Source organism: Bombus impatiens, unplaced genomic scaffold, assembly GCF_000188095.3.
Source record: "Bombus impatiens unplaced genomic scaffold, BIMP_2.2 scf_0198, whole genome shotgun sequence".
Lineage (NCBI taxonomy): Eukaryota > Metazoa > Arthropoda > Insecta > Hymenoptera > Apidae > Bombus > Bombus impatiens.
This window is the reverse complement of record NT_176617.1, coordinates 2,745-17,417: the sequence shown is the minus strand read 5'-3', so window position 1 is coordinate 17,417 and position 14,673 is coordinate 2,745. Positions and strand designations below refer to the sequence as shown.

Sequence of the window (14,673 nt, the reverse complement as noted above, 5' to 3'; positions counted from 1 at the left end):
TTCATCAGATATTCATTCGTGTGATCGCCTTGGAAAGTGATACATCGAGCAATTTACCGAGTGTCTCAGCAATCGTATTTTTGTGTTTAAAATTATTCTACGCATAGTAAAGAGTTATTCCGTTGACCGTGGATTCGTTTGAACCCCGGAACATTGTTAATAGCGTTAATTAAATTCATTATTCGTAAAACCTATTAATCGTTAATCTCATTTTTTTTCGTTAAATTTATTATTCGTAAGACATATTATTTGTTACTCTTATTATTCGTTAAACTTATTATTCTTTAATCTAATTATTAGTTAAACTTATCGTCTGTTAATCTTATCATTCATTAAACTCAATATTCATAATATTAATATTTTGTAAAATCTTGTATATTCGCGTAAATATAATCTCTGTCTCGTAAAACGATGGCTAACTCAAACGAAGAATCGTTACGCGCCTTAAATCCTAATGATAACCCGACATATAGAACAAAAAATTCTTTTTATTTCTTTTTTAATTTTTTTTAAAATTTACAGTGAGATCCGTTATAACAAGACGAGATAAAGTGCACGCGTACCGAGTGAAAATCCAAAGTCGATTTTCTCGAAAACAAAGCCTCGAACGAAAAATTTTTATTCTATATTTTCGACTTCTTTTTTCGCGTAGAATCACCCTCTTTCCGCTTGTACCACCAGTTACCAACCACCCTGTATAATAATAGTAACATTATAATAATAATATAATAATATAACACTGTATAATAATATATATATAATAATATAAATATAACAGTATAATATGTACATAACAGTATATAAATAATATATATAATAATATAAATATAACAGTATAATAATAGTACACATTCGTCACTCTCCTGTCTTCGTCGTTCGAGTACACCTGCGTCTTAAAAACAAAAGAAACAAATGTTCGAACGACGTCTTCTACATCCACAGACGCGCATAATCTATATTCTTCTATAATTCTTATTACTTAAACCTGTTAATAGTTTCTAAAAGTTCTTGCTACATAAGTATAGAATTTTATATTTCGGTTATTATGTTTCTTACGAAGCCAAACAAATGTCCTAATATTTATGAACGTGAATGTACGTATATTTTCAACATCCAAGAATCTAGTAAGAAGAAACACCAAAATGTAAGAAACTCCTCGCGATAGTTGATCCGTCAATGAGGAAAAAATCGCACGAGGTCATTGGTACATTAAATTTCTCGTTCTTCTTCCTCGTAAGCCTCTGTCGTCTTCTTCAGAGTCGTGACCCGTCTCACGGCGAATAAATTATAAAGGCGATTCAGCTAATAAATGGCGCTTTTGTGAGCGAACATCGGTGATTTGTCTAACAGGAATTCGCATTCATGTCCTGTAGCGATCAATTGCCGAGCGGAAGTCGCGGCTACAAGAAACCAGTTTTGGTTTACGGGTCGCGCGCCGCTTTATTAATTTAAAAAACATGCGATCATTGTAATGTCCTGGACTATAAGCTCGGTCAACAGTCGCGTATAACACATTTTAATATGATTTTAATCCTTGTCTAGGTATCGATTAAGCTTCGTTTCTCACTCTTACGTTCTTACGCAACCATGTTTACTTACATCATGTAATCATCATTGCGAGAGAGAAAGTTAATTAATAATTGATTCTCTTGTTAGTGGTTAAAGATTCAGGGAAATTAAAGGCATCTTCTAATGGTTCCTGTTCCTCCTTGGGTATTTTACTTCTTATTCGTAAATTTTGATAACATTTAAGAGTCTATAATGTATTATCGTGCTTATGATTAGCTTATCGTACATTGGTATTTTGTTTCTTCATGATATATGTATATATAAAAGGTATCCAACTAGCCTAAGAGTATTAAATAGGATGATGTACAAATTAGCATCATTACAGATTTAAATAGTACCACTAAAGTTAGATATCTTTTGTTTCAACAACTTTTTGTACTTTGCGTAATTGTAATAAGTACAGAACACACAAGAACCACATCTAGGGAGGTTTTAAGCAAGTAATTTATGCATACGTTCTGTCAATTATCTCAGTGGATCAATGAATTTAAAGAAATTTTTTTTCTGTGCATAATAAATTATGCAAAAACCATTTGTTTAGCTCTTAATTGGGTATCATCTATTTGGCATATATGTTGGATTGTCGGATAAGTTTTGCATCTTTTCTAGTGTGAATTATAAACTTTATTCCAACACTTTGTAACAAGAGAATTAAACTAAATATGTACTATTCTGTTCGATAATCTTCTACTATGTATTAAGTAACGCCATTATTATATCCATGTAAAATTTTTGTAGTTTCTGCGTAAAAACGTGAAAGGCTTCAGACTTATCCGACAAAGCAATATCTTATAATGTTATGTACTAGATGCGTTAATATCTCATAATATAGTTATATTACATACCCATACATATATCCATATAAATATACGTATTATACATGTATTATACTAAAATAATAGTATCATATATATAATAATATAATATATAATAATAATAATATCAATGATGGCATTATATATGATTCACTATCCATCGTTATAGTTAAAGTTTTATTATTTTATATTTGTTTGTGTATAAATCGAGGATCAGTTTAAGATCATATAAGAGAAAGCATCTAGCAAAAATTGATACACGTAAAAAGAAAAGTCAATTTACATATATCCTCAATGATATCTAATGATATGATCTATGAACAAAATGACCTTTACATGATATAAACCAATTTACATTACAAATATAAATAGTTTTTGTAATAACCAGTTACACTCATGCCGTCATAATGTTATGATATCAACTTGAATAATCTATGATTAATAATTTATATATTTTTTATCTCGTTGTTTGATACTTTAAATTAATTTTTTAATCATAATTTCGTTACATGCGTATGTGTTTGTTTAACATGTTTAACGCGGAGTTGATTTCAGTTGATCTTTTATTCATGCGGATCACATTTTAAATTAAAAATTCTTTGATTAAATAGTATATATTTAAATTACACTAAAATATGTAATGAAATATATAATTAATGTTGTAATTGCCACAATATAGAAATACATGAAATATCACAATTTTGCATATTGAGGGTAGTTTCGTTTATCTGTCATACGATGTAACTGACGTGAATAGAAAATCTTTCAACACCACTTTGAAAATGTTCGAAAATGTGTATTAAAATGACGAAGAATTCAAAATGAACCTTATAGATATAAAGAATAATCATCTCTTCGCCTACGAGTACTTTTACTGTTTTATGGGATATAAGTATTAGAAATTTGAATAACGTATAATGACATTTAGAATGTGAAATTTATAGTACCTATTATATTTGACATTATTCACTGTTAAAAGACTAAAATTCATCTTGTCACTATATATTTATCTTTCATGCATATTTCCTAGCGTTGTAGAAATTTCATTATAAACTTGACTGTGTCATTTAGCGACGATATCGACATTCACAAATCCTGTGAAAGCTAGTAGATGCAATATGTCCTACGATTTCTCCAACGAAGATCGGACACACAGGGAAATATTTTATATTACATATTCGAAAATAGCTTAAACGCAACAGAAATCATATTGTATACTTGTCGTAGCATAAACAGTTTGCGCACAAAACAAAGAATACTAATTTGCCGAATCTCTCCTAAATTTAATTTTTTCATTCAACATCACTTGAAGGCTATGATGTCGTAGATTGTTGAATTTATCTTGATATACGCTACATAGGATGGGAGATGTAGGGACAACGGGCCTTTCTTTTTTTTCTTTTGGAATTTTGGGAAGACCCCCGATACTTTGGTCTAAACTATTTATTATAGCTGTACTTAAATAACAGAAATTAGAAGTAGTAGTTGTGATACGATCTGATTATGTTTGCCCGAGATTTGCGACAGTGGGCTTGGGCTCGAGGTGACACAACTGGTCGCCAAACGTAGCCACGGTCACGGGAGGAACGTTTTACTTAACAGAAGAAGTACCAATATCGAGGGACACACGCTGTATTAACAAACAAGCTCCGGGCAGGAGCAATGTCAGCTCTACGCGGGTCTGCCTAGTAACGGCGCCTGAAATTTTGTCGATATGCCCGGTCAATATGCAATTGACAAATGTGATCGTATGAGTCTTTTATTCTTGTGATCACCTTGGAGAGTTTGCACACATCGTCTTGTCAGTGAGTCAGAAAAATACCGTGCGTTACAGCTAACGTCACTTTGCGTTTCAAAATATATTCAATTGTACAAAGAGTTTTCCCGTTGACCGTGGATTCGTTATTGAACCTAAGAACATTGTGTTTGACATCAAGAGTGTCTAATCATCACGGTTAATTGTCAAACTCTGTTAGATCAACATTTGTACTTATAATTGTAAATATAATCTCCATTGAACAACGATGGCTTGTCTTAATGAAGATACGTTACACGCTTCTAAGTCTAATGCCAACCCGACAGATATTCCTCTTTTTGTCCATGGACCCTTTAAATGAAATATGTCGATGATCTTAAAAATTCGGAAAAAATAGCTTTGAAAGAAAGAAATCACGAATTACAATATTAGTCGTTCTGGATCAAACAACTTTACCATGGAACAATATTATGATAAACACAAATTTGGTGCAGATGAACGTGCCTCGGAGATCTCTAAGTGATGATCGTTTTTTCAAATGAAACTAAGTATATTCATTAATCTATAATATGTTGATCTTTGAAACTTACCTTCGTTAAACATTTTCCAAAGTTTGCATTCGAAAGGACTTCCACCTTTTCGAAAATTACATATCTAATCTGTTGGCAGGCGTCCCTAATGCGTGCCTTTAAATTCCCTCTGAATAAGGAGAAGTGAAATTTCATTTCCACAAAGGTTTCCAGATCTAACATCTTAGATTTTTCCTTCTGAGGCTTTATACAAGAAAAAGTATATCGAGAGGAACCTACTACTCCCGACAATATGAATGATCGCATACATCGTTCTTGAGATGTGCAACTTTTGAGAGGATATCATTTAAGGATAGAATAAATCACCGTGTTAATGCCCAAGACTGTCCTTTCGAATGCTGGAGAACAATTTTAAAAATGTTTAACGAAGATAAGTTTTGAATGGCAATGAATGGTCTTGCATGACTTACAAAGACCAACGTGTTATAGATCAATGAATTTGTCTCAGAATCAGCTATATAATTGGTTAAATGAAAGCATATAGTTCCATTTGAAAAAACAGAGGTCACCCAGAGATTTCGGAAGCACCTCCATCTACACTTGTCTTTATCGTAAGATGTTCCCCCTGAAACAGAACAAATTCTACGTGAAACATTTTTTTGAATAACGACTAGTTTGAGATAATTGCGTGAATGAATAAAAATGAGACACGCTGTATGCAGAGTATATATGAAAGTCAAGGATGAGCTCTAGGAGCATCTAGTACTCATCAAAGCAAACAAAAAAATCTTAATCTTAAATAATCTTAATAAACATTTAAAATCTTAATAAACACACCATAGAAATCATTAGTTTCAGAACATAAACATAGGAATATAGAGACCAGCAATAATTGAGGGGTCGAAGTCCTTTCCGGGGATGGGGGCATGGTAGTTTCTTATTGCGCAGGTGCAATCTTATTTTCATCGAGTAAGAGCGACTAGTAGTCGACTGCTAACTGGTTTATTTCCTCCTTTTGTCATATATCATTTTAAGTCAGTTTAACAGCGCGTCACTGAGTATGCGACATATATGTAATAAACTAATTTTATTTAAAGGTCAATAAATATAATAAATAATAAAATCGATAAAAAGTTTTGTTTAGAAAATTATTAATTATTACATATTATTAATACATCGTACTCACTTTATGCAATAGATATTAACAGTTTTACGGTTTATTAAAAAATGTATTATCAGTATAGTTATGAATTTAGGTAATTAAATTAACATCTTATAACACAATTTTTAATATTCATTATAAATCTGTGACCAACGTTTACTTTCACGGTGATAAGTTATATATTGTTATAAAATTCGTTAGATCAAATCCTTATCAAAATATTTACTTATGTTAGTTTAGTTATATTAGCATATTAAAATAATGTTGCAAAACTTACTTAATCCATTGAGCAGTCGCAAAACTAAGTACCAAGCGAAAATTATAAAAACTTTTCATATGTACAGATTTCAGGTTTTAACCATTCGTAATTGTAAACAAATTAATTTGAAACTTGAAGCCTGAATATTTTGAAATTTCGCGAATTAATCTCGGATCTCATGGCCGTGTTTCCCACTCGCTGGAAATGATTTCACATCTCTCCTTTAAAGTACAGGTTTATGGTCGGTCCCTATATTTCTATATCTATAATTTCCATGTTTCAGAATTACGAGTTGCCTAGTGTATACAAGTACAGTATATAGTAAACTGGTTACTTCGTTAAATGAGTTAATATAATTCGAATCGAACTGCTGCCAAGAGATAAGAGGAATGCCGAAGATCTTTCAACGCGTTCATGCTGCTATGAGGGAACGAGCTAAAGTGTTGAAACGAACGAAGGACATATTGAATGTATGCTGTGAAGGTAATGTCTTAGTGACAAAAACATCTTGAAACAGCGAGTCTAATCGTTTTTAAATCCACGTATATTAAGATTCTTTTTCTTGTGTATGATGAGTACATGCTCGTAAATTTTGTCCCCAACTTTTATACACAGCCAGTATTTGTGTATTTGGTATTTTTTTATGACATACAAATATAATATATATAAATATACGCAATTGTCTAAAAACCACACGTATATTTATCTATCAGTTAATAATAATAATATAAGAGCAAGAATAAATGAAATATACGATTTTAAACTTTTAGCCTTAATCGACTAATGATTTGGTTAACTGGCTGTACTATTTACTATTAATAAACTTACTACAGAGCAAAATGGCTGTTTAAATATTCCCAAGATAGAAGATAAACTGCGCTGTCACTTTTTGTCGTCTTTCTAATCTACGTTGGCGTACATTGGATTAATGATGTCGTCAATGAAGCCAGAGTAAAGAATCAAGGCAGGTCAAGGTGGCACTCGCCTTGGCAATACCTGACATAATACTACATAACCGCTGACCAAGATTAAACTTTGTACCATAATGAGGTTTCTTGCTACGTTGAAACCAACTCGTGCATGCTTTACGTATTCCCCTTAGCCCCTAACTTATCATACTTTTCGAGTATATACATATAATAGGATCTTGATTATTAACCCCTTCCCGTACTTTATCGAGTCAGGCTCGCGATGAAGATTTTGGCCCAAACATAAATATCGCCAGTCTGACTCGCGACCAGATATTTGGGCCAAACGTAAACATAACAAGCCGAGCTCGCGGACTGTTTTTTTGCCCGTTACGATCGTCACTGAATGTTAGTGCCCTGTCAGTGCCTCATGACAGTTAGTCACGATTCTTATCGTTGCTGTCACGAAGCAGTCCAATAATTAAAATTTAAGAAACCCCTTCAAAGTGGGAGATACAAAAGTGTTAAATGAAGACAGTGATAACGAATCCTGTGATAGTGACGTGATTATGCCAGTCGCAAAGCGTGTAAGGCGTATGATTATACATGAGAGTAGCGAAGAGGAAAGTACGACACGACAATCATGGATTTGGTAAAAAATAAAAAACACACCGATAGCTTGGAAGTATTCTGAACATCATGGAACAAAAGTGTCTGTCTTAAATAATGTAAGCGACGATCCAAGAATACTAGACCTATTCTTTATTACATTTGATAACAAGTTTTGTGAAGTATTGCGACTGTTTACGAGCATCAGTCTGGTCTGTTTAGCGCGCGTCGATGTCTACCGCTTGGGTCCGAGTTTCGTCGAACTAAATGGCACGGGAAGGGGTTAAAATACATTTTACCGGAATGATGAATTATCGGAATATCGAAATGGAAAATTTGAGGTTGTCTCTTATAAAACGATAATAGGCAATGAAAGGAATTATTACAGTTTTGTTCGATAGCTCTTGTTCCTAATAAATATCAATATTTATAAAATAATTGATAATAAATATTTGTCTCTTCCATAGAAATTCGTTATTCGATTATCTGAATAGCGATTAACAGAAAATTTAGGGATGGTCCCTTATAAGGATATAATTTTAATATAATCTTAAAAGGATAATATGAAATTGCGAAACAAGGAAGGAGTTATTACATTTTTATTCAACAGTTGTCGTGCCTTTTGAATATTAATATTTTTAAAATAAATTAAAATAAATATCTTTAATTGCCTCTTGCATGGAAACAAAATGTGTCGAACAGCGCAGGCCATAAGTAGCTCGGGTAATGCAGGTTCTACTAAACTTTCACTGGATAGAATGCGCGGATCGTAATAAGGATAGTAACTTTACATAATATTTGCTTCTTTTCTCATCATTTACAACCGCATTAACCGTTTGCACAAGTTGTTAGCGATGAAAAGGAATGAGAAGTTAGTATTACAAATTATTATATCATTTAGTAATCTATATCGATTAAAGCAGAGCTGGACAAATTTGACTATCTAAATATCTTTCTATTTATGAAATTCGTATAGCTTGTTAGATATTCTCGTTATACTTTACTTACTTTTTGCTATCGTCGTTTGTGCGAACAGATTTGGCATCGTCTCCCGTGTCGTCCAATAAATCACTACTGTCGCTGAAACAGAAAGTGCAACGTTGATTGTAAAAATATCGTTTGAAACTTTTATCAGAAAAGTATGTCGGTGTGTAAATTAATTTCATGGCCTTTTCAAGCCAAATTTAAATTTTTAACTATTTAATTTTAACTATTTAAAAATTTAAAACTATTTAAAACTATTTAAAAACTATTTTAAACTATTTAAAAATTTAAAAATTTAATTTTAACTATTTAATTATAAAATTCGTTTAACTAAATTACATTAAATTTAATTAGCAAAGTAAATTTTATTGCTTATCTGTTATAAGGCATGTAGTGGTAAAATGATAGATAGTGCTGCTTTAAAATCATTGTGAGATGGAAAATCTTTGAATCTAAATCATCGTCCAAGATAGATAAATGATGACATTGAAATTAATTTATTATATATTTATTTATTTTTATTTATTTTATAAAATATAAATAAAATATAGTATCCTGATGTATGTTTAATATTAGAATATCAAACATATTAGTATAAGATTTATTGTTACTCTTATACTAGATATATCGTTATTTTAATTAATTAGTGATCATAGGAAAAATTGACTGATTCGGTTTTTAGTTTTGTTTTCACTCTATGAGTGTGAAATAATATAGTGAAATAATAATTGATGAAGACCTACTCGAGTCCTGAGACGTCGAAACACCAGGAAACCAAGTATATACTGAATCAATTTCTTCGGCGTGTACACCTCAAAAGGGGCGTTACCCCTTTTGATGTAAAATTTCACCAAGTTTAGTTTGTGTACAGCTTCGTCGTAGAAACTTCAAGAGGCACGCATAATTTTCATACCTTTATTACGAAGAGTCTTTAATTCGTTTCTAAATACATTATTCTATCTCAAATTATATATTGCTTACAAAATGGAACACATCTTTTGCTTGTAATATATAATTTAATTACACTCGGTCTACATCGAATGAAGTTAAACATGAATTTGGACAATTTCAAAATTGTATAGGTATCTGAACTTAAATTAAAATTTTCCTATACATAAATCGATCTAATTCAATAAGATTCAAGCAAAAGAATAATGTGCAAACACATTAATGTAGTTTTGTCGAGATATAGAAGATATATATAAAAGCCCACTATCCAAAAACAAATTTTCATCGTTTATACAAAGTAGCTTATTATAAACATTAGAGTGCAGATAGATATTTCTGCATTTTTTAGCCATTTATAGACGCAGAAATATAAGAAACACGCATAATATACGAAACTATATAAAATACCGAAAATATGGTATTCGTTGTAATACATATTTAGCGACTGAAACAAATGTTTGCTTGGATCCCATTGCTGTAGGTTGTATTTGCAAAAATATGAATCTGTCTAAATATCCACAGTCTGGTTATTATACTGCTATAAATATTTGAATTCCTTCAAAGTCCACAATATCGTATCACCTAAATGAATGAAGAGAAAATAATGAAAAAGATATTAAACTAATTCATAATAAATCAAACGAATTGCGTTGAAAATAAATTGCAAATGTCGAACGGTGTTGCGTGTGTAATAATGGTGTGTAATTTAATCAAATCTAATCTAATACAAAATAATTGCCTCAAATGCAAAACAAAATATATAACTTCTATGTAGAAGAAATGTTTAATACTATGGGAAGTATTGGAAAATCTAAAGCACTGCTGATCAAAAGGAAGCTTTGTTCTGATTTTGTCCAAGGTTTCGACTTCATGGTTCATGAACTCTCTTAAACACGCGAAATTGGATAGATTCCGGTCAGAGGTAGCACAACCGTGCTGGTGACTAAAGGCAATTTCGACTAGCCATATCCCGAGAGACGCAAATCTTCGGTTCTGTTAATGATTAAGTTAACCCTTTGAGCGGGTAACCGACACCTTGATTGGTAATTACTTGGAGTTGCGTTCGTTTAACGGGAATGTCAAAGCGGAAGCAGGAGGGTGAAACAGGCCAGAAAGATGTTTGTAGATGGAAATATCACTCTTGAATACATTTAGGTGGCTTCGTTTCAACGTATTCTCCATGGGTGGCAGGTTAATATGTGTAATAGTTCAATACGCTGTACGACTTCCACTTACGTCTATAGTGAAACTGGCTTCGTACGGAACAAAGTGGTTCTCTTATATTTGATTCTTTTGGGTGTCTTGCTTTGATCATATCAATTCGGTATAATGCTACCAAGGCTTACTATTATGGCGGAAAAATATTATTTTTGTTCCATATTTTTTGAATTCCTCTAGAATTTAAAAATTGTATATTCATTTCCGCGTCATAAAACAATATCTTTTATTTTAAAATCTGAAATTTTAATATCTATGTACATGATTATGAAGTGTATCTAGTGTAAGACATATTTTGTATGAGTTAGATACATTGTTCTATGTTATTTCACTTGATTCCATTAAAGTTTCAATTTCATAACAGTGCGTATGAGACTGATTTGATACAAACGATACAAACGTGGAAAACTAAATTTCGTGTATTTAATGTATCATTTTGAGTCATGGTACATAGATAAAATCCTTATTATCAACTGTTAAGTAATCAGAACATCTGCAATATTTTATTTGTCGGGTTTTTTCGGGTTGGCGCTAGTTTTAGGGGCGCGTTGCGTATCTTCAATAGGACAAGCTATCGTAGTTGTTTAATGGAGATTATATTTACAATTATATGTACAAATGTTGATCTAACAGAGTTTGACAATTAAACGTGGTGATTAGACACTTTTAATGTCAAAGACAATGTTCTTAGGTTCAAACGAATTCACGGTCAACGGGAAAACTCTTTGTACAATTGAATATATTTTGAAACGCAAAGTGACGTTAGCTGCGACGCACGGTATCTTCCTGACTCACTGACAAGACGATGCGTGCAAACTCTCCAAGGTGATCACAAGAATAAAAGACTCATACGATCACATTCGTCAATTGCATATTGACCGGGGATATCGACAAAATTCCAGGCGTCGTTACTAGGCAGACCCGCGTAGAGCTGACATTGCTCCTGCCCGGGGGTTGATTGTTAATACAACGCGTGTCCCTCGATATTGGTACTTCTTCTGTTAGGTAAAAACGTTCGTCCCGTGACCGTGGCTACGTTTGGCGACCAGTTGTGTCAACTCGAGCCCAAGCCCACTGTCGCAAATCTCGGGCAAACGTAATCGGATCGTATCTCAACAACTACTTCTAAGTTCTATTATTTAAGTAAAGCTATAATGAATAGTTTAGACCAAAGCATTGGGAATGTTACAAAAATTCCCTACATCTTCGACATATCAATACGGTCGATTATAGGATACGACAAATACATGTACTCGGTGGAACAGATGTTCTTAGGAAGCTCCTTATCCTGTAAAATTTTAAAGAGAAATTTCAAGTTTTCTTATCTAATGCATCCAAAGAAATCGCTTCAAAGGAATTTACGTGAAATATTTAATATGAAAAATATATATTGCTATGAATATTTGTAGCCTACTAGTAATCGAAAACATTCGGGGCAATAGCTTGATAAAGATGAACATGCAAAATATACAGGGTGGTTGGTAACTGGTGGTACAAGCGGAAAGGGGTGATCCTACGCGAAAAAAGAAGTCGAAAATATACAATAAAAATTTTTTTTTAATTTTTCCATCGAGACAACGATCTACAGTGAGATTCGTTATAACGTACCTCCAGCGTACCGAGCGAAAATTCAAAGTCGATTTTCTCGAAAACAAAGCCTCAAACGAAAAATTTTTATTCCATATTTTCGACTTCTTTTTTCGCGTAGAATCATCCCCTTTCCGCTTGTACCACCAGTTACCAACCACCCTGTATATCAGAATCATTGCTTCATTCCAAGAAGATAATAAGTAGTGATTCGTAGAATCACTTGAATCACTTACGATGCTGACGTATAATTACGGTAGAAATCCAAATTAGTGAACAAATGAAAATTAATGCTGTTATACAATAATGCAAAAGCTTGTGTAATGAAAATGAGGTAATTATTGAGGATAAGGGCAGCCTTACCGACCTGAACGTTCTTGAAATATGCTGACGAAGTCTTCAAGGCTTCACCTATTTCACCAGCAACACTTGTTCTTGAAAAATATTCCAGGAATAACAATTGCTCACGAAAGTATTGAAAATAGAATAGAGAAAGAAAGAAATAACGAATACAACAGAACTCTCGAAGCTACTGCAATCACAAGAAGCACTCTCGGTATGTGAACGAAGAAAAAAGCCAACTTTGAAGTAAGAAATGAATTATACATATCGAAAAATGATAATTAATAGATCACCAGATAAATTCTATCATCTATCGATCACCAGAGAAATCAAGAAGAAAATCGTCACGTATAATTCTTTAAACGTCCTTTAAATCGATTATTAGAATTTCAAGTTCGTGTTGTAAGTTTAGTACAAAGCATTATAAAAAAGGCACAAATGAACGCCAACGTGATATATCGCCATTGTTAATTATCAATACAAGGACTGAACCTGTCGAAAATCAGGATTCCGATTAATCAACTATAGGTATGCTTCGACTACCTGATTAATTATTGTATACACTTTAAAACTTTACTTTGCACAGTTACTTTAAAACTCAGAGCTCTAATACGGTATCCTAATCGTTAGATATTAAGTTAGAATAATACTTTCTGGGGGTTTTTGAGGTTGCCGAAAATAAGCGTCGTTTTTCACGGAAATAAAGCGTAGAACATTTCGATGAACTTATTGACATGTGACGTCCTCGTGGATTTTGACGACACCTTTTTTAAAAGTCGGTGCTCTGAACCTGCTGTATGGCTTACTCTGTACGCATTTGAATTTTGAGTGTCGGATTAAGTATGGATCGTTTTTTATTTTCTAACCGCCGTAGTATGAGGCGGCGGGGTTAGGCTGCGATCATACAGAGCACGGTAAACGATAAGCTGTAAGCGGCAAAATTGGCGTTTGGAGTATTGACACTGGCTGTGCCATTACTTGTTTTGCCGCTCACGGATTTTGGCAATTAAAACCTTTGTCGGCGAAATGTTCATAAGGCGAAATTTTCAAAACCTCAAAAAATGTTCATCTCCGTGAAAAATGACTCGCATTTTCGGCTTTAGCTACCTATGTGAAAAGACACGTTTAGACACTACACTTTAGAGACGCTATACTTTATCCAAAATTAGCATTAATTACAAAAGTTATTTACCTTAAGCATGCTATTATACATTGCATACATTGCAAAAATTCATGTTTATTGTGAATAATGTACTTAGTGAAAATCTGTATTTTCTGGACTCAATAAACTCCCTTGTAAAAAAAAAATACTACAGATATTTATGTGTATCGATGTTTTTGTGGACATAACTAAAGAAATGGAACCCAAGCAAAGTTTTGTCTCACCTACTAAATACTACAACGAGTATTTTATTTTCGATATTTTGTGTATTTCTGCAGATTATATGGATTCGGATTAAATGGACTAAAACTTATTATGGATTATATGGATTCGGATTAAAAAGATTATACGGACGGATATACTATGGATTATAGGGATTATACGGATGTAACTTTGCATCTTTAAATTTCCCATTTCGCAAATACATAAAAATTCGCTAAATCCAGTCTAATAAAAATGAACGAAATCGATTAACTTACTGGCAGGAGAGCTTCCGTTTTCTGGAAACGGCGACGAATTCATCGGAAGTATCGGTGGTATTTGGTCCATGGCTAGGAGTGGTGGATGCGCTGCGTTGATGATGATGCTGATGATGGTGGTGGTGACGGTGGTAGTGATGGCCGGGGGCGGGTGCCTGGTCGGGGACCATCGTCGAGGGTGTCTCCATGTGCTGGGGCGGTTCAGCCCCCGTTACGATCTGCGGGGTGGTGTCGTTGGAGGTGGTGGTGGTAGTGGTGATGGTAATGGTGGTAACGCCAGTGGTGCTGGGGGTGGCGGTAGTTGTGTTGTTGCTGTTGCTGGCGGGGGTTGGAGTCAGGCTGAGA

General features: G+C 33.2%; 1 protein-coding gene across 1 annotated transcript in view; it reads right to left on the bottom strand.

Annotated features, from left to right (window-relative positions):
* LOC100747319 (protein cycle) overlaps positions 1-14,673 on the bottom strand; it is a gene marked incomplete at its 5' end in the record, with an annotated part of 71,847 nt that overhangs the window by 56,209 nt on the left and 965 nt on the right. Inside the window, 2 exons of the mRNA XM_024366120.2 lie at positions 8,617-8,688; positions 14,329-14,673. Coding sequence (XP_024221888.1) covers positions 8,617-8,688; positions 14,329-14,673 — 417 coding nt within the window. The remainder of the gene's footprint in view (positions 1-8,616; positions 8,689-14,328) is intronic.